At 41.4% G+C, this 19682-nt stretch overlaps 2 protein-coding genes across 3 annotated transcripts in view; one reads left to right on the top strand and one right to left on the bottom strand.

Annotated features, from left to right (window-relative positions):
• Window positions 1-14224, top strand: part of LOC130295717 (heme-binding protein 1-like) — a 40399-nt gene extending 26175 nt beyond the window's left edge. Inside the window, exons 3-5 of one of the 2 annotated variants that reach the window (XM_056546751.1) lie at window positions 3043-3184; window positions 5382-5565; window positions 13458-14224. In XM_056546751.1, the coding sequence (XP_056402726.1) occupies window positions 3043-3184; window positions 5382-5565; window positions 13458-13629 (498 nt within the window). In that variant the 3' untranslated portion in view covers window positions 13630-14224. The remainder of the gene's footprint in view (window positions 1-3042; window positions 3185-5381; window positions 5566-13457) is intronic. The other variant, XM_056546750.1, reaches the window with a different exon arrangement.
• The window catches only part of FANCM (FA complementation group M), a 120185-nt gene that overhangs the window by 79760 nt on the left and 20743 nt on the right, over window positions 1-19682 (bottom strand). The gene's annotated exons all lie outside the window — the stretch shown is intronic.

Here is a 19682-nt window from a genome sequence, read left to right as displayed (position 1 = left end):
GAGCGAACTTACAGTAAATTCGATTCGTCACGAACTTCTCGGCTCGGCAGTTGATGACTTTTCCTGCGTAAATTAGTTCAGCTTTCCGGTGCTCCGGTGGGCTGGAAAAGGTGGATACAGTCCTAGGAGACTCTTTCCTAGGAATGTATCAGCCCACCGGAGCACCTGAAAGCTGAACTAATTTACGCAGGAAAAGTCATCAACTGCCGAGCCGAGAAGTTCGTGACGAATCGAATTTACTGTAAGTTCGCTCATCTCTAGTCCCTTTACTTGCTGCAATACATTCTACATCTATTTGTGGTGTGAGAATGGAGATGGTGGGGCCCTGTTAGGTGTATAGGATGCATGAATTCACAGAAGACTTCATTCCATTCCTGTATCTTTCCTTGGACATTATTACTGTTGACCACAGAAATTCAGTGTTCAGAATCTTCTTGTTGTTGTTGTTTTTATGTACTTTGCATAAGAATCTCTGAGCAGGAAATGAGATTATCACAATCTGTAACGTCGCGCTGAGCGCTCTCGCCTGGTTTCCCTAAGCAGATACACACACAGATTTGTAGGGGCGGGTGGTGCGAAGTAAATATTACTACATGCGTACATCACACTTAAAGGGACGCAACGACTAAATTGGAGCAAAGAAAAAAAAAGTCAGAGAATCCCAGCTAAGAACAAATGAGGATTTATTCTGTGTAATACCCTCAAGATCCCTGATACAAATGAGAATCATAGGAGGAGGATGCACAAGCCGTAAGGCTGTAAAAGGTAAAAGCTTTGTATAGTAATAATCTGAAGTGCATCACACGACAGAGAACGTAGATACTAATACAATAAACACCAACAACTCACTATCATTTATAAAAATAAAAAAAACAATAAAAGCTTTTAGGTCTGTGCTGAGACGCAATCACCAGAATGAGTCAGGAGAGGCTCCGCCAGGCACGATCACTCTGCCATCTCCTTACTGCAGATTCTGGAAGTCTATGGAGCTTGTATTCTGCAGCAGAGAGCTAAACAGGGAGAGGAAGCGTCCAACTGAGCACTTCCCTCCCTTCAAGTCTTGCGATCGGTGGGGGTCTCTGCATTTAGGCCACCCACTGAGGGAAAAAAAACTACATGTAAAAAAAAATTATTTTTTATTTTTATTACAACAGTAACACTTTGAAGTGACGGCAAGTGTTAATCTCCTATGGTGCCTCCACAGGGGAAATTAGGCATCACACACACATAGGGAGGGACAGAGAGACACACACACAGGGACAGAGAGACACACACACACAGGGACAGAGAGACACACACACACACACACACACACAGGGACAGAGAGACACACACACACAGGGACAGAATCACACACAGGGACAGAATCACACACAGGGACAGAATCACACACACACACACACACACAGGGACAGAATCACACACACACACACACACACACAGGGACAGAATCACACACACACACAGGGACAGAATCACACACACACACAGGGACAGAATCACACACACACACACACACACACACACAGGGACAGAATCACACACACACACACACAGGGACAGAATCACACACACACACACACACACAGGGACAGAATCACACACACACACAGGGACAGAATCACACACACACACAGGGACAGAATCACACACACACACACACAGGGACAGAATCACACACACACACACACAGGGACAGAATCACACACACACACACACACAGGGACAGAATCACACACACACACACACACACACAGGGACAGAATCACACACACACACACACAGGGACAGAATCACACACACACACACACAGGGACAGAATCACACACACACACACACACACACAGGGACAGAGACACACACACACACACACACACACAGGGACAGAGACACACACACACACACACACACACAGGGACAGAGAGACACACACACACAGGGACAGAGAGACACACACACACAGGGACAGAGAGACACACACACACAGGGACAGAGAGACACACACACACAGGGACAGAGAGACACACACACACACACACACAGGGACAGAGAGACACACACACACACACACAGGGACAGAGAGACACACACACACACAGGGACAGAATCACACACAGGGACAGAATCACACACAGGGACAGAATCACACACACACACACACACACACACACAGGGACAGAATCACACACACACACACACACACACACACACAGGGACAGAATCACACAGAGACCCCCTATCAATCACTATTAAGTTTTTCATGATTCAGCTTTTGAAATTGAGGCAAAAACCTGCACCCTAACCACAATATGTGAATGAGCCCTTACATGTTAAAATGGGCACTTCAAAATGAGTTCTCTAAGCCAGAAATGTAAAGGTTTTCACTGTTCTCTGAAATAATAAATCTTAATTAATATAACGCAACAAAAAAACAAAAAACACTCCAGCATTTACATTACTGATGAATCTATATGGCGCACGTCCGGAACAAACAATTATCCGGCCAGCTGTTCTATCCGATAGAGAGATCATACACAGGGACTACACATACGTCTTTAGTTTGACAAACAACAGCGCCTGAAAAACAACGTGTAGTACGTATGGTCAGCTGGTTCCAGGACCTTTCCTGTTTAGCCAATCAGTGGCCGTAGCGGTGTCATGTGTCAGGCCAGTGATTGGCTGAGCAGAAAGGTCCTGTAAGTCCCATAACACACGGGCCTGCATGGAGGAGAATGGGATCTGCAGCAAACCTAAGGGAGACCGTGGCTAGGTAAGCATCAGGTTTTTGGGTTTTTTGGAGGGAGGGGGGATGTGACATGGGGGAACAGAAATGAGATGGGGGAATGTCAAATTCTGGAGATTGGGCGATTTCATCATCTGTTTATTATACGGCAATCGCAATATTTACCTCCATAAATCGCACATTTTTCGGAAATCGTGCAGTTCTAATAGTTAAACTCCCCGGTAAGAACACTGGGAAAAAAAACAATACTATGCATAGATAGGTACCATATTACTTAATATTCAATGTCTTTCCCATAGTGCGGTGAAGTGTTGTATGAGAAGAGACAGTATGGAAAAGCTAAATGGGCCTGTATAAAGATGAGTGAAGAGCGGTACGAGCAGAGTATATGTATGGGGTTCATGAAGCTCATGAGATACATCTGCGAACAAAACTCCTCAGGTAAGACATGAAGATTATAGACGAATGACATAACACCTTGATAATGAGGCTGTGGGGAGACAACTGGGAACAAAAAGCTTTGTACATCCAATATGAGTGCCATCCCTAGTGTTACTTTACAGTGCCGTGATATTTAACCCCTTAACGACCACAGACATAAATGTACGTCCTGGTACGGCAGTACTTAGCCCACCAGGACGTACATTTACGTCCTGTGTATGACCGCGAGCATCTGAGTGGTGCTCGCGTCATACACTGCAGGTCCCGGCAGTCCTGATCGCGCGGATGTCCGCTATTAACACCTCAGATGCCATGATCAATACAGATCACGGCATCTGCAGCAATGCGCATGTTAAAATGGATGATCGGATTGGCTGCAGCGCTGCCGCGGGGATCAGATCATCTGTAATGGCGGCCGGAGGTGTCCTCCCCTGCCCCAGGCAGTCTCCAGGGGTCTTCTGATCTGGTCTGAGATCAAGCAGACCAGAGCAGAAGATAGCCGATAATACTGATCGGTGCTATGCCCTATGCATAGCACTGAACAGTATTAGTAATTAAGTGATTGCTATAAATAGTCCCCTATGGGGACATAAAAAGTGTAAAAGAAAAAAAAAATCCCTCTGCCCCAATAAAAAGGATTAATTGTCCCTTTTTCTCATTTTACCCCCAAAAAGCGTAAAATATTATTTTTTTTATAAACATATTTGGTATTGCTGCGTGCATAAATGTCCGAAATAAAATGTTAATGATCCTGTACAATGAACGGCCTAAACTTAAAATTAAAAAAAACGTTTTTTCCACATTTTATTCAAATTTTTTTAATAAAAAGTGATCTAAAAAGTTTTATATATGCAAATGTGGTATCAATAAAAAGTACAGATGACAGCGCAAAAAAGGAGCCCTCCTACCTATGTACGGAAAAATGAAAAAAAGTTATAGGTGGTCAAAATAGGGAGATTTTATAGTACTGATTTTGTACAAAAAGTTTGAGATTTTTTTTAAGCGGCACAAAAATAAAGAATCTAGCCATGAGTATAATTTTAATCATATTGACCCACAGAATAAAGAACACATCATTTTTACCGTAAAGTGTACAGTGTGAAAACGAAACCCTCCAAAGTATGCAAAATTGTGGTTTTCATTACAATTTCCTCCCTAAAAAAATAATACTTTGGGTTTGCCATACATTTTTGGGGAAAATGGTCACGCAAAAAAAAAGCCCTTATATGGGTCTGTAGATGGAAATATAAAAGAATTATGGATTTTATAAGGTGAGGAGGAAAAAACTAAAAACGCTAAAATAAAATTGGCCTGGTCCTTAAGGTCAAAATGGGCTTGGTCCTTAAGGGGTTAAAGAAGGTTGTTTTTACAGCAATCCACCGCTACCAGCAGTCAAACAGGGACGAGCGAGTCAACGCGCGCATGCGCAGTGTACACAGACATGGCGGGAGTACACTGCAAGTACACTGTGCACGGCGACTACCCATGTGGCTGCTGTAGCGGTGGAAAACGCTGCAGATCCATTACATGTGACCCTACCCTAAGGCTATGTTCACGCCTCGTAATGTCAGTGCAGAATTCTGCTTGGAACGTCCGCAGGGAAATTCTGCTGCAGCAGAGTCCCATTAAAGTCGACGGGATTCTGCTGCACTGTGCACAGGGCTAGACGCTTCCTGCACGGAAATTAGTTTTTTTGTGTCCACAGAAAGAATGGACCAATACACGATAGACCAGACGTTCAATGCAAAAAAAAAAAAAGAAAAAAACTAAACATTTTTTCAGAATTAAATGTTATTCGGTTTCAATTTAAATTTATTTTAAATTTTAAAAAAGTGCTCTTCCAATATCATGTTTTAAAAAATATATATAACTGAATAAAAAAATTCACATTCCGTAGATCACATGATGTCCAATTTATTCAAATTTTTTGCACAGATCAGTTATTTAAAAAAAAAAAAAAAAAAAAAAAAAAAACTGCTGTAATAATGTATCTGTTACAATTTAAAATGTATGGCCAGGATCCCAGTGGTCTCAAAGTGTGGCCCTTCAGATGTTGCAAAACTTCAACTCCGAGCATGCCCGGACAGCCAACGGCTGTCCGGGCATGCTGGGAGTTGAAGTTTAGCAACATCTGGAGGGCCACACTTTGAGACCACTGCTCTATGATGACCTTATTGGATTTCTTTTCTGTTCCTAGGCACATACCTGGGCATGACCATCCCGATCCTGACAACAGTGCACACCGACGAAGCCAGGACCGGACTCACACGCTCCGTGACGGTGGCCTATTACATCCCAAACCATCTTCAGGATGATCCACCCCAACCGACAGACACAGAGATCATCGTTGAGGAGTGGCCGGCTACCGTGGTCTTCTCTAGGTAGGGTCTCTAGTTTAGCTTTTACTATAAGGTGGTCGGACTATTAAAGGGGCACTCCAGGGGAAATTCTTTTTTCTCCATTTTTTTTTATCAACTGGTGCCAGAAAGTGCAAGAGATTTGTAAATTACTTCAATTAAAAAAAATCTTAATCCTTCCAGTACTTATTAGCTGCTGAATACTACAGAGGAAATTCTTTTCTTTTTGGAAAGCAGTCCTCTCTGCTGACATCACGAGTACAGTGCTCTCTGCTGACATCTCTGTCCATTTTAGGAACTGTCCAGAGCAGCATATGTTTTCTATGGGGATTTTTCTCCTACTCTGGACAGTTTTTAACATGGACAGAGATGTCAGCAGAGAGCACTGTGGTCATGATGTCAGCAGAGAGCACAGTGTTCCAAAAAGAAAAACATTTTTCCTCTGTAGTATTCAGCAGCTAATAAGTACTGGAAGGATTAACATTTTATTTAAACAGAAGTAATTTACAAATCTGTTTAACTTTCTGGCACCAGTTGATAAAAAAAAAAAAAATAAATAATAATAATAATAATAATAATAATAATAATAATAAATAAATAAATAAATAAATAAATAAATAAATAAAAAAATTAAAAAGATTTTCCACCAAAGTACCCCTTTAAGGCCCATGCATTCTATTATTCCCAGCAGAATACTATTGATCTTCATAGGATTTTGCTGCTCAGAAATGGAACTTCCAATGCGGATTCCAAAATGTTCATTCTTTCGGTGGAATTCTGCATGGTAAAAACCCATTGTCAATGGGATTTTGAACTGCATGGGTTAAATTCCAGTGCAAATTCCATGCAAAATTAACCCGTTTCCGGGGCGGCGCAGATCCTATGACTGAAATCAGTGAAGACATTTCTTACTGAATATCCATAGAGTCATTGGGACCGAATATTAGTATTATACTGATATCTATTGAGCACTTGTGACACATGGTAGTTAAAGGGGTACTCCGGTAGAATATTAATGGTTTCAAATCGACTAGTGCCAGACAGGTATGCAGATTTGTAAATAATTTCTATTTAGGAATCTTAACCCTGCTGTATGCTCCAGAGGAAGTTGTGTAGTCCTTTCCAGTCTGACCACAGTGCTCTCTGCTGACACCTCTGTCTGTGTTAGGAACTGTCAGGTGAAGGAGAGTTTTGCTATGGGGATTTACTCCTGCTCTGGACAGTTCCTGACACAGACAGGGGTGTCAGTAGAGAGCACTGTGGACAGAATGGAAAGAACTACACAAATTCCTGTGGCGCATACAGCAGCTGATAAGTACTGGAAGGATTAAGATTTTTAAATAGAAAAGTTATGAAAAAAGTTGTTTTCCACCGGAGTACCCCCATAAAAACATATATACAGTATAGGGGACAAGCGCCTGGTCATTGCGGGTCTGAGCTCTTGTACCCCCCTGTGATCTCCAGAATGGGGCCCCCCACTACATTAAGTGATGGGTCGGCATGCACTCCATGCATTATCTATGGGAGTGCTGGATATAACCATGTTTTTAAAGGCTGGAATACCCCTTTAAATGGGCACCATGTATTTATGTTACACATCTTGGCAAAACATTAACCTTTCTAATATACTTCATAAAAAATTGTGAAAAACATTAAATATCCATATGGGATGAGGCACTTAAACTTATTGCAAATGAGCACTTGGCATTTTAAAGTCCCTATTAAAGGGGTACTCCGCTGCTAGACATCTTATCCTCTATCCAAAAGGATAGGGGATAAGATGTCTGATCGCGGGTGGGGGGGGGGGGGGTCCAGCTAATGGTGTCTCCCGCAGCACCCAGCGTTCTAAACAAATGCCGGGTTCCTGCGGCAGTGGCCGTGCTTCCATGGCCACACCTCCTCCATTCATGTCTATGGGAGGGGGCGTGTCAAACGACACGCCCCCTCCCATAGACATGAATGGAGGGGGGGTGTTGTGACGTCTGAACAAAAATGATCAGCGTTCTGAACAAAATGATCAGAACGCATGGGCACCGGACTACCCCTTTAAACAGGAGGTGGCGCCGAGCACCATACATGTGCCACTGTTATCCACACAACTTACAGCGGGGGGCGCCTTTCCTTTTATGGCCATCGAACTCTCCTATTTAGATCTGAAAATGTTCTTTACAGCGATTAACTTTAAAGCACTTTATATGTACGTAAAGAAAGGATTTAAGCTGCACACACAAAAAAAATAAGAAATAAATTAAATAAAAATAAAAAAAAGATTCTCAAGCTGAGCATTTGTGGCTTTAACAAGTGGAGAGAGTTTAATCCCTTCTCGAGAGCGCAGCTCAAAAGGCCCCGATGGCCACAAAGTCGTCTTATATTTCTTATTCTGAACAGGTTATTTAGGAAGAAGAATAAGCCCTAATAGTCTATAACCCTTGTGGCCGGCATGTGGCCGTCCCATGTGGCGCGGTCTTACCAGAACAAGGCTGATGTGATTAGCAGGTTTCTCCCCGACAGTCCACTTCTCCCATCTCTCGAGAGGAACGCTTTCAGATAATTAAATGGGTTTCTATAAGACAAGGGTCTGAGTGACCCCGACACGAAGGACTCGTATTAAAGAGTCTATAATGATGAACAAAAAAAACACCCTTGGCTACAAGAATTATATATATATATATATATATATATATATATATATATATATATATATATATATATATATATATATATAATAAAACGCATGAAGGGGACATCTAGTTATCCCCTTACGAGTTTAATCATGATGTGCGGACGTTGTTAAATGACTACTAACCGCTCTCGGAAAATAAAAAATAATACATTTAATAGACAGCCCACTCATCTGACAAAAAGCAATACAGAAATGACCCAGTTCTATTCTTCCAAATAAATTACTTTCAACCTCAACTTAATTTATTTCATTTATTGCGTCTCTTTCATTTCCTTTAAGCGGCACAAGTGGCTCCGCAAGCCCAGAGCAGAGTAAGTGCACTGGTTTACCTATTATGACTTAGAATATGGAATGTAGCAAAAAGGAAAAAAAAAAGGAAAATCAAAAATAAATAAAAAAAAGCATTTTTAAAAAGGGGTACTCTGGAGCAAAAAATAAATAAATAAAATATAAATTATATATATATATATATATATATATATATATATATATATATATATATATATTTATTTATTTTATTTATTTTTTTTTTTTTTATTTTTTTAAATCAACTGGTGCCAGAAAGTTATACAGATTTGTAAATTACTTTTCTTTAAAAATCTTAATCCTTCCAGTACTTATCAGCTGCTCTATGCTCCAGAGGAAGTTGTGTAGATCTTTCCAGTTTGACCACAGTGCTCTCTGCTGCCACCTCTGTCCATGTCAGGAACTGTCCAGAGCAAAAGCAAATTCCCCATAGCAAACCTCTCCTGCTCTGGACAGTTCCTGACAGGGACAGAGGTGTCAGCAGAGAGCACTGTGGTCAGACTGGAAAGAACTACACAACTTTCTGTGTAGCATACAGCTGCTGATAAGTACTGGAAGGATTAAGATTTTAAATGGAAGTAATTTACATATCTGTTTAACTTTCCGGCACCAGTTGATTGGAAAACATTTAATTTTTCCACCGGAGTACCCCTTTAGGTGTCTGATAAAAAGAGGTACTCCAGGGAACTGAATTTAATACTTTTAGAAACTCGGGAAAAAATTTGGAATAAAAAGGCTTGTAAAGGAAATCTGGATAACCATATCAGAGAGTGGGCAGAAAAACAAGACCGTCAGCTGACTGTCTTGTGCTCGACACAGAATCCATATTTTCGGCATTCTGCCAAGAGATAATCTACAAATGTAGGAGTGTTTTTCTCTCTAAAATACAAGAAAAATCTCTGGGATATCCTGTAGAGCAGTGGTCTTCAACCTGCGGACCTCCAGATGTTGCAAAACTACAACCCCCAGCATGCCCGGACAGCCAACGGCTGTCCGGGCATGCTGGGAGTTGTAGTTTTGCGACATCTGGAGGTCCGCAGGTTGAAGACCACTGCTGTAGAGTGTTTTTATCACAGATTATTTTATTGTACGGATAAGGTTACTTAAGTATAGAAACCCAAATTTATTTATAATAAATGATATATTTATATAAAAAAAAAAATATTTGTTTACCTATTAATTTATTTTTTATTTCTTATATTTTTTTTCTTTTTTTATAATTTTTTTATTTTTTATTTATTTTTTAAAGGAGTACTGCAGTCTTAGATAATTCGCAGTATAGGGGATATGTGTCTGATCGCGGGGGTCCGACCTCTGGGACCCCTTGCGATCTTATGTACGGGACCCAGCATTGCCGCTGCTCTACACTCCTAATGCGCGTGTCGTCAACCTCCCTGTAGCCGACGACACGCCCCCTCCATACAGCTCTATGGGAGAGGAGTGGCGGCACGAACGCTGCATCCCCGCCTCTCCCATAGACATACATGGAGGGGGTATGTCGGCATCATGCTGCGGCTGACACCCCTCCTGCACGGGAGAGCCACGGCAGAGCTGGGGCCACGTACAGGAGATTGGGGGAGGGGGGCGTTCAAACACTTATCCCCTGTCCTGTGGATAGAGGATAAGTTATATACACTGCAGATCTCCTTTAAAGGGGTACTCCCATGGAAACTTTTTTTTTTTTTTATCAACTGGTGCCAGAAAGTTAAACAGTAAATCACTTCTTTAAAAAAAAAAAAAAAAAATCTTAATCCTTCCAGTACTTTTTAGGGACTGTATACTAAAGAGAAATCTAAAAAAGAAATGCCTTTCCTCTGATGTCATGACCACAGTGCTCTCTGCTGACCTCTGCTGTCCATTTTAGGAACTGTCCAGAGCAGGAGAAAATAGTTCCTAAAATGGACAGCAGAGGTCAGCAGGGAGCACTGTGGTCATGACATCAGAGGAAAGGCATTTCTTTTTTAGATTTCTCTTTAGTATACAGCCCCTAAAAAGTACTGGAAGGATTAAGATTTTTTTATAGAAGTGATTTACAAATCTGTTTAACTTTCAGGCACCAGTTGATTAAAAAAAAAATTATAATAATAAGTTTTCCATGGGAGTACACCTTTAAGATCCTCATATCTTGGTCAGAGTGCAAAGCAACTAGTAAAAGAGTTGCAGACTCTGGGGGACCTGTTTTGTCTAGTACAGTGTTTTTTCACCAACCAGTGTGTCCCCAGCTGTTGCAAAACTACAACTCCCAGCATGCCTGGACAGCCAAAGTCTAGTTTTTCAACAGCTGAAGGCACACAGTTCTAGTATTACATGGATAACCCATTGATTGAAATGAGCGATTCGTAATGCTTAGTGTCCCCTGTGGTGGAGTTCCCAACAGGGGGCACTATGTGATCAATTCTTTAGCTAATAAATAAAGGAAAGGCTTACATATATCTTTAAGCCAAAGTAGTACATAAATAACAGAAGGAGATAGAAAAGGGGCGACACTAATGGCTTATCTTTAGGATAGACCATCCAAATCAGACTTAGGGTCAGTTCACATGTGCGTATTTTCTGCTGCAGATTTACATTAGCAGATTTTGCTGCCCATTGAAGTCAAAGGACAGCATAATCTGCAGCAGCAAATCCGCAGCAAAAATACGCACGTGTGAACTGACCCTAAAGGAGGACTGATCCGAGACACTACTGTCGATCAGCTGACTGACTAACCCTTGAAAGTATATCAAGCACAGCGCCATACTTTCGTTTGTGGCTGTATCTGGTATTGCAGATTGCTGTAATACCAGGTATGGCTTCTATGAGAAGTAAAGAGCAGCTTCTAGTAATCAACTGATCAGCAGCAATGGTGATAGTCAATCCCCATATGCAACATTTCCCAACCAGGGTGCCTCCAGCTGTTTCAAATCTACAACTTCCAGCATGCCCGGACACCCTTGGGTGGGAGCACCCTGGTTTGGAAAAATTCTGATACAGGATAGGCCATCCATATCCAACTGGAGGAGGACTGATCCTCCACACTACTGCTAATCAGCTGACCTAAAAAAATAAATAAATAAAATTAAAAAAAGAAAGAAAGAAAACCTTCCTAGTCTATTAAATGGGTACTCCTCTGGAAAACATTATTTTATAAATCAACTTGTGCCAGAAAGTTAAACCGATTTGTAAATTGCTTCTATTAAAAAATCTTAATCCTTCCAGTATTTATAAGCTGCTGTTATGATCAACAGGAAGTTCGTTCTTTTTGAATTTCCTTTCAGCCCGAACACAGTGCTCTCTGCTGACACCTCTGTCCATTTTAGGAACTATCCAGAGCAGGAGAGGTTTTCTATGGGGATTTGCTCCTACTATGGACAGTTCCTAAAATGGACAGAGGTGTCAGCAGAGAGCACTGTGGTCAGACAGAAAGGAAATTCAGAAAGAAAACAACTTCGTGTCTATCATACGGCAGCTGATAAATACTGGAAGGATTAAGATTTTTTTTTATAGACGTAATTTACAAATCTGTAACTTTCTGGCACCAGTTGATTTAATAAAAAATGTTTTCCAGCGGAGAACCCCTTTAAGCAAAATGCCATACTTTTGGTTGTGGCTGTACCTGGTATTGCAGATCAGTGATTCATTTGAATGATTCTGAGCTGCAGTGAGCTGTAATACCAGGTATGGCCACTATGAGAAGTATAGAGCAGATCCTAGTAAACAACAAAGTAAATGTAGAATCTTCAATCAGGTGATCAGCAGCAATGGTGATAGTCAATCCCAATCAGTGTTTCCCAACCAGGGTGCCTCCAGCTGTTGCAAAACTACAACTTCCAGCATGCCCGGAAAGCCTTTGGCTGTCCGGGCATGCTGGGAGTTGTAGTTTTGCAACAGCTGGCAACACCCTTGTTGGGAAACACTGATTGGGATTGACTATTGCTGCTGATCACCCGATTGAAGATTCTACATTTACTTTGTTGTTTACTAGGATCTGCTCTATACTTCTCATAGTGGCCATACCTGTTATTACAGCTCACTGCAGCTCAGACTCATTGCTGTTTACTAGGATCTGCTCTATACTCCTCATAGTGGTCATACCTGGTATTACAGCTTCTTCAATCGGGTGATCATCAGCAACAGCAATAGTCAATGCCAGTGTTTCCCAACCAGAGTGCCTTTAGCTGTTGCAAAATTACAGCCTTTGGCTGCCCGGGCATACTGGGAATTGTAGTTTTGCAACAGCTGGAGGCAACCTGGTTGGGAAACACTGCCCAAATGATACAGGATAGGTCATCAATTCTGCAGCTCAGTGCAGTCATAACTAGGTTTTCCGCAGATTACGTTTGTTGCCCTAACCCTTTATCTAAATACCTTACTGAAGAGAAGCATTGGCATCACTGGCACACAGGGCACATGCCTGTCAGCTACTGGTATCACTGGCGCAATGCATTTTTATGTGATTTTATTTGGGAAACAACAACCGACTTAAAGGGGTATTCCAGGCAAAAACTTTTTTTTTTATATAGCGACTGGCTCCAGAAAGTTAAACAGATATGTAAATGACTTCTATTAAAAAAATCTTACTCCTTTCAGTACTTATGAGCTTCTGAAGTTAAGGTTGTTCTTTTCTGTTTAAGTGCTCTCTGATGACACCTGTCTCGGGAAACGCCCAGTTTAGAAGAGGTTTGCTATGGGGATTTGCTTCTAAACTGGGCGTTTCCCGAGACAGGTGTCATCAGAGAGCACTTAGACAGAAAAGAACAACCTTAACTTCAGAAGCTCATAAGTACTGAAAGGATTAAGATTTTTTAATAGAAGGAATTAAAAAAATCTGTTTAACTTTCTGGAACCAGTTGATATATATAAAAAAATTTTTTGCCTGGAATACCCCTTTAAGACTGTTCCTTCGCGGTTTGGCGCTATAGGTAAACGCTATTTTCTCTCATTACAGAGCATTCACTGGCGTAACCAACGAAGAGTCCATTATACATGAAATCTCCTTGCTGGCCGAGATGATAGAGTCTCCGGACCTTTGCTTACAGGATACGTTCATCATCGCGGGATACACGAACCCGGCGGCGGCCAACAGACGGAACGAAATCTGGTTCTTGGAGAGGCCTTAATACTGTAAAAGGTGGAGTGTGCTCCTGAGCAAATGAAGAGCTGGTGGCCCCGATGGACATGGTCATCACATGACTTCTGCTCCTCGTCATGGTGGGGCGGCACTGAGCGGCGCGGTTACCAGTTTCCGGGGGGCTTTTTTCCTAGGACGTTTCGCCGCAGAAGTGCACGTGTAGACTTACCTGCAGTAGACAATCGGGTTTGATTATTATGCCCCGTTAGATCGATATTAAATCCCCGTAAGGGTTGTTATGGTAACTGCACATTCGCTTGTATAGTCCTAAATCCCGTCCGGAGGTGACCTGAAATAATCAGCGATCCTTCACCTCCTAGCGGCAGTAAATTATGCCTTCTATTATTTACAGATGAGACACGTTAAAGGGGTACTCCAGTTAAAAAATTAATTAATAAATAAATACATTTTAATTAACTGGTGCCAGAAAGTTAAACCGTTTTGTAAATTACTTCTATTTTAAAATCTTAATCCTTCCAGTACTTATCAGCTTTTCTATACTCCACAGGAAGTTCTTTTCTTTTTGCATTTCCTTTCTGTCTGACCACAGTGCTCTCTGCTGACACCTCTGTCCATGTCAGGAATTGTCCAGAGCAGGAGAGGTTTGCTATGGGGATTTGCTCCTACTCTGAACAGTTCCTGACATGGACAGAGGTGTCAGCAGAGAGCACTGTGGTCAGATCGAAAATAAATTCAGAAAGAAAAAAGAACTTCCTGTGGAGCATGCAGCAGCTGATAAGTACTGAAAGGGTTAACATTTTTATATAGAAGTAATTTACAAATCTAACTTTCTAGCACCAGTTGATTTAAAAAAAATAAATAAATAAATAAAACTGTTTTCCACTGGAGTACCCATTTAAAGGGCACAATTTACAATGACATAAGCCAGTGTTTCCCGACTGGGGTGCCTTCAGCAGTTGCAAAGCTACAACCCCCAGCAGGCCCTGACAGCCGTTGGCCCCCGTTGGGAACTCCAGCGAACAGCTGAGATCTAAGGGCAAGATTAGTAGTATGTGTTTCCCTGCAGCGCCACCACAGGGGACACTAAGCATTACAAATCGCTCATTGAAATCAATCAGTGTTATCCATGTAATACTAGAACGGTGTGCCTCCAGTTGTTGAAAAACTAGCCTTTGGCATGCTGGGAGTGGTAGATTTGCAACATCTAGAGGCACCCTGGTTGGGAAACACTTACATAAGCCTCTGTAGAAATCAGACTACGTAAAGCTGACAAAAAAAGGTTGAGCGATGACCAATATGTCTGCCTTGACAGCTCGTCACCCAACTTTCTCAGCCTCCTGAAGGTGAACACAGCCCATACTGGTTGCCATCCAGCTTTGCTAGAAAAAAAAAATATTACGGTAGAACAGAACTTTAAAGAGGTATCTAAGTTTTGTAAAATGATGGTGTATTGCTTAAAGGAGAAATCTAGCCTATAACACTTACTCGCTTTCACAAGATAGGGGATAGCTGTCTGATTTGTGAAGGAGGTCTGACCAATGAGACCCCCTGCTCTTACAAACAGGGTACCAAAATCACCCATTGAAAAAGAGCAGTGGTTGCACGTGTGTACCACCACCAACACATTGTTTTGTCTATGGGAGCCCGGAATATAGCCAACTACTGCACTCGGCTGTCTAACGCTACAGTAGACAATGGTGCAGCGAGTGCTTATTCATTCCTATAGGAGACTCAGACCATATTCCCCTAATATGAGACCTAAATCCTTATCCTGTGGATACGTGATATAGACTAGAATACTATACTTGTGGTCAGGGCAACTATCAGAAAGCCTCGAGCCTAACTACCCCAATACTACAATGCAGCATAAATTGTGACCTGAGGTTGACCAAGCACGATGACTATGACTTACCTTATATATACAGTAAGCGGCTGGAATTGTGCCTATAAAGTGGGCAAAAATCAAACCAGTAGGGTAATTAAAGATACACAGAACATTTAATATCTGTACCGTGAGTATCTTTGCGTAATCATCTGACCACTGAAGACCACCACATGTGGCCATATGATTACTCAAATCTCAGTATACTAATCTCCGTATACTCTGGAAGAAAGTAATACTCGCACTACTCTGAAGCAATCTAGCCTGACTACCTGTATACTTAAAGGGGTACTCCTGTGGAAAACTATTTATTTTTTTTTTTTCAAATCAACTGGTGCCAGAAAGTTAAATCGATTTGTAAATCACTTCTATTAAAAAATCTTAATCCTTCCAGTACTTTTTAGGGGCTGTATACTAAAGAGAAATCCCCCCCAAAAAATGCATTTCCTCTGATGTCATGACCACAGTGCTCTCTGCTGACATCTCTGTCCATTTTAGGAACTGTCCAGAGCGGCATATATGTTTGCTATGGGGATTTTCTCCTGCTCTGGACAGTTCCTAAAGTGGACAGCAGAGAGCACTGTGGTCATGACATCAGAGGAAATGCATTTCTTTTTTGGATTTCTCTTTAGTATACAGCCCCTAAAAAGTACTGGAAGGATTAAGATTTTTTTTTTATAGAAGTGATTTACAAATCTGTTTAACTTTCTGGCACCAGTTGATTTAATAAAAATAAAAAATAAAGTTTTCCACGGGAGTACCCCTTTAACCGAACTCAACATGACCAATGGTAGCTGTATACATGACATATCTTAGCATAACCATCGAGCCTATGGAAGTGAAAATCTTAACCTAACCATAGTATAGCTCGCCGCCCTAGCTATGCCAGCACCTATAATTAGTAGGGGGGGGGGACCGGCCTCTGTGGACCCATACTGATCCCGAGTGCAAATGGGCCACAATGTTGAGTTAGTGCTGTATCTCAACATATCCCAGTGCTGGGTTGTCCAGCATGTCTTCGATGACCCACCTTCGCTCTGACGTATAATCCTAATTTTCTAAAAATGTCTACTCTAACACAAAGACCCCCCCCCCCCCCACCCCTAAAAATAGCGTCCGATTTAGAGATTACATTCGACCTTTACTTGTCACGTATAGAACGAAAGGACAGGAAAAAAGGATTAACATCATAAAAAAAGAGCTGTCAATATTAAAGCCTCGCACAGAGCAAAAGCCGATTTACATTGCCCTCCAAAGGGTTAAGCGACTAGACGAAACGCTAAGAATAAAATTGTCGAAGGGGGGGGGGGGTCAAAGAAGATTTATACATATACATTTACATACTAGCAAAGAACGCTACAGTAAGCCACGAAATGGCTGAATCCAGAGAACAAACGAGGTTAGGCCTCGATCACATTGCCGTTCACATCGATTAAGGGTTTTCGGCTTTTTTTTTTTTCTTCATTATTTTCTTTTTTACCCTAAAATGGGTCGGATGCAAACGGTTACTATCGGGTCTCGACGGACCCCATTTCACTTGCATGGGGTCCGTCAGTGATCCAGTTATGTTACAGGAATTTAGTGGAGAAAAAAAAATAATAATAAAATAAAAAATAAAAAAATAAAGAATTTTCTTTTTCTCTACTAAACTCCCGTTCTTCTGTCCGGATTGCCGACGGAACTCCGAATAGCGGAGTCCGACGGCAAAGTGAACAAGGCCTTATCTGTAAAAAGTGAGCAGCATTTCTGGTATTACACACCATGTTCTAAAAGTCAGTGTTTTCCAAACAGTGTGCCTCCAGCTGTTGCAAAACTCCAACTCCCAGCATGCCCGGACAGCCAAAGGCTGTCCGGGCATGCTGGGAGTTGGAGTTTTGCAACAGCTGGAGGCACACTGTTTGGAAAGCACAGCTCTAGCTGTTGCAAAAGGTTCAACGCCTGACAGGGCATGCTGGGTGTAGTAGTTCTGCAACTGCTAGAGAGACGCAGGATGGGAAACATTGTCGGGAAGAATTGTAAAGAAACCTGTGTTAATATTAAAAAGGTGCAAGATTAAAATGTTAGTTGTGTCACGCCACGATTGTGCGATGGAAAAAAAAAAAAAAATACCATTAAAGCCCTATCAAGAGAAAGATGTGGTCTAGTCCTGTAAAGCCTCCTCCCCCCTTTCCTTGCCATAAATTAACGGGCAATTCCATGTTAATCAGAGATAGATTAGTTGCATTAAAGGGGTACTCCGGTGAAAACCTTTTTTCTTTTAAATCAACTGGCTCCGGAAAGTTAAACAGATTTTTACATTACTTCTATTAAAAAAAATCTTAATCCTTCCTGTACATATTAGCTGCTGAATACTACAGAGGAAATTATTTTCTTTTTGGAATGCTCTCTGATGACATCACGAGCACAGGGCTCTCTGCTGACATAATTATAATAATAAGTCTTTATTTATTGTTGTCCTTAGTGGGATTTGAACCCAAGGCTAACCACTGAGCCACCATGCTGCCCTTAGCATACATCTGCTATGCACGGTTGCTAAAATGGACAGAGATGTCAGCAGAGAGCACTGTGCTCGTGATGTCATCAGTGTTCCAAAAAGAAAGGAATTTCCTCTGTAGCATTCAGCAGCTAATACGTACTGGAAGGGTTAAGATTCTTTTAATAGAAGTAATTTACAAATATGTTTAACTTTCTGGCACCAGTTGATTTAAAAGAAAAAAGGTTTTCACCGGAGTACCCCTTTAAAGACTTGCATTCAGAAAAGACCCTGGTTGCTAAGGGCACACTGCCTAGCAACCAGTCTGCCTCAAAATGAATGGCTTGGCACTGACAGACAAAAGCAAAAAATATAAAAAGAAAAAAGAAAGAAAGCAGTTTGGCACTAGTCTTGCTATAGCATTTGCTCAGCCTGCAATAGTAATCTGATTTTTCAAGAAATTTCTTCTTTTTATAAAAATAAAAACACTCTTCGGTGGATACACTGCCTGGCAACCAGTCTGCCTCAAATGATTAGATTGGCGCTGTGTTGACAGAAAAGGGGAGGGTTAAAAGAAAAAAAAAAAAAAAAAAAGCAGCTTGTCAGTAGTCTCACCATATTATTTCCAATCTCAGGCTATGTTCACACTGCGTAAAAATTGGCCATTTATTTTTTGTGCCACATGCCGCAAAAAAATAAAAATAAAAATACTATTTTACTGAAAATGAACGCAGAAAAAAATATGCTGCCAAATTTTACACTGTGTGAACATAGCCTTAGCCTGCTTTATTAATCAGATTTATCTAACTGAAACAAATATTAATATATAGCAGAAAACAGCAGCACACTGGTGACTTGGTGAAAAATGTGCGGCTTTATTCACCAAACAATGGCGACGTTTCGGCTGCCTCTCGAAGCCGAAACGTCGCCATTGTTTGGTGAATAAAGCCGCACATTTTTCACCAAGTCACCAGTGTGCTGCTGTTTTCTGCTATTGGTATCGTCTGGGACTTCTGGGACCAAGTCCACCTACAGTAAGCACCTACCTGGACTTTTTTTTTTTTAGTGCTGCCCGAACTTTTTATATATATATATACATACACACACACACACACACACACACACACACACACACACACACAAGGTAGAGCCGCTCACCACTCCTACGTCTACTGCACGTCCTCGTGCTACGGACACCGATACCGCTCCCGGCTCAGTAGAAACCACTAAAGAAAACGTCCGGCACTCAGGGAGTTGCAGGTAAAACTTGTAGATGGCTTTATTCAAACGCTGTAGGCAGGACAAAATCTGACGCGTTTCGCACGCTCAGGTGCTTAGTCGTAGAACTACCTACAACTAAGCACCTGAGCGTGCGAAACGCGTCAGTTTTGTCCTGCCTACAGCGTTTGAATAAAGCCATCTACAAGTTTTACCTGCAACTCCCTGAGTGCCGGACGTTTTCTTTTGTTAGCGCATTATATATATATATATATATATATATATATATATATATATATATATATATATATATATATATATATATATATAAGGCTAACAGTAGGATGTGGGGACTGCAACACGAAGAGTTAACTGGGGCATAAGAGAGGGGGGGTAGCCCCTTAAAGGGTTAACCGAGGGTAACAGCTAGGGCTGAAACAACTAATTGATTAATCAACAATAAAAACATTACTTACAGCCCTAATATATATACATATATGTGTACACA

The sequence above is a fragment of the Hyla sarda genome, chromosome 11, assembly GCF_029499605.1.
Source record: "Hyla sarda isolate aHylSar1 chromosome 11, aHylSar1.hap1, whole genome shotgun sequence".
NCBI lineage: Eukaryota > Metazoa > Chordata > Amphibia > Anura > Hylidae > Hyla > Hyla sarda.
This window is presented reverse-complemented; position numbering and strand designations above follow the sequence as displayed.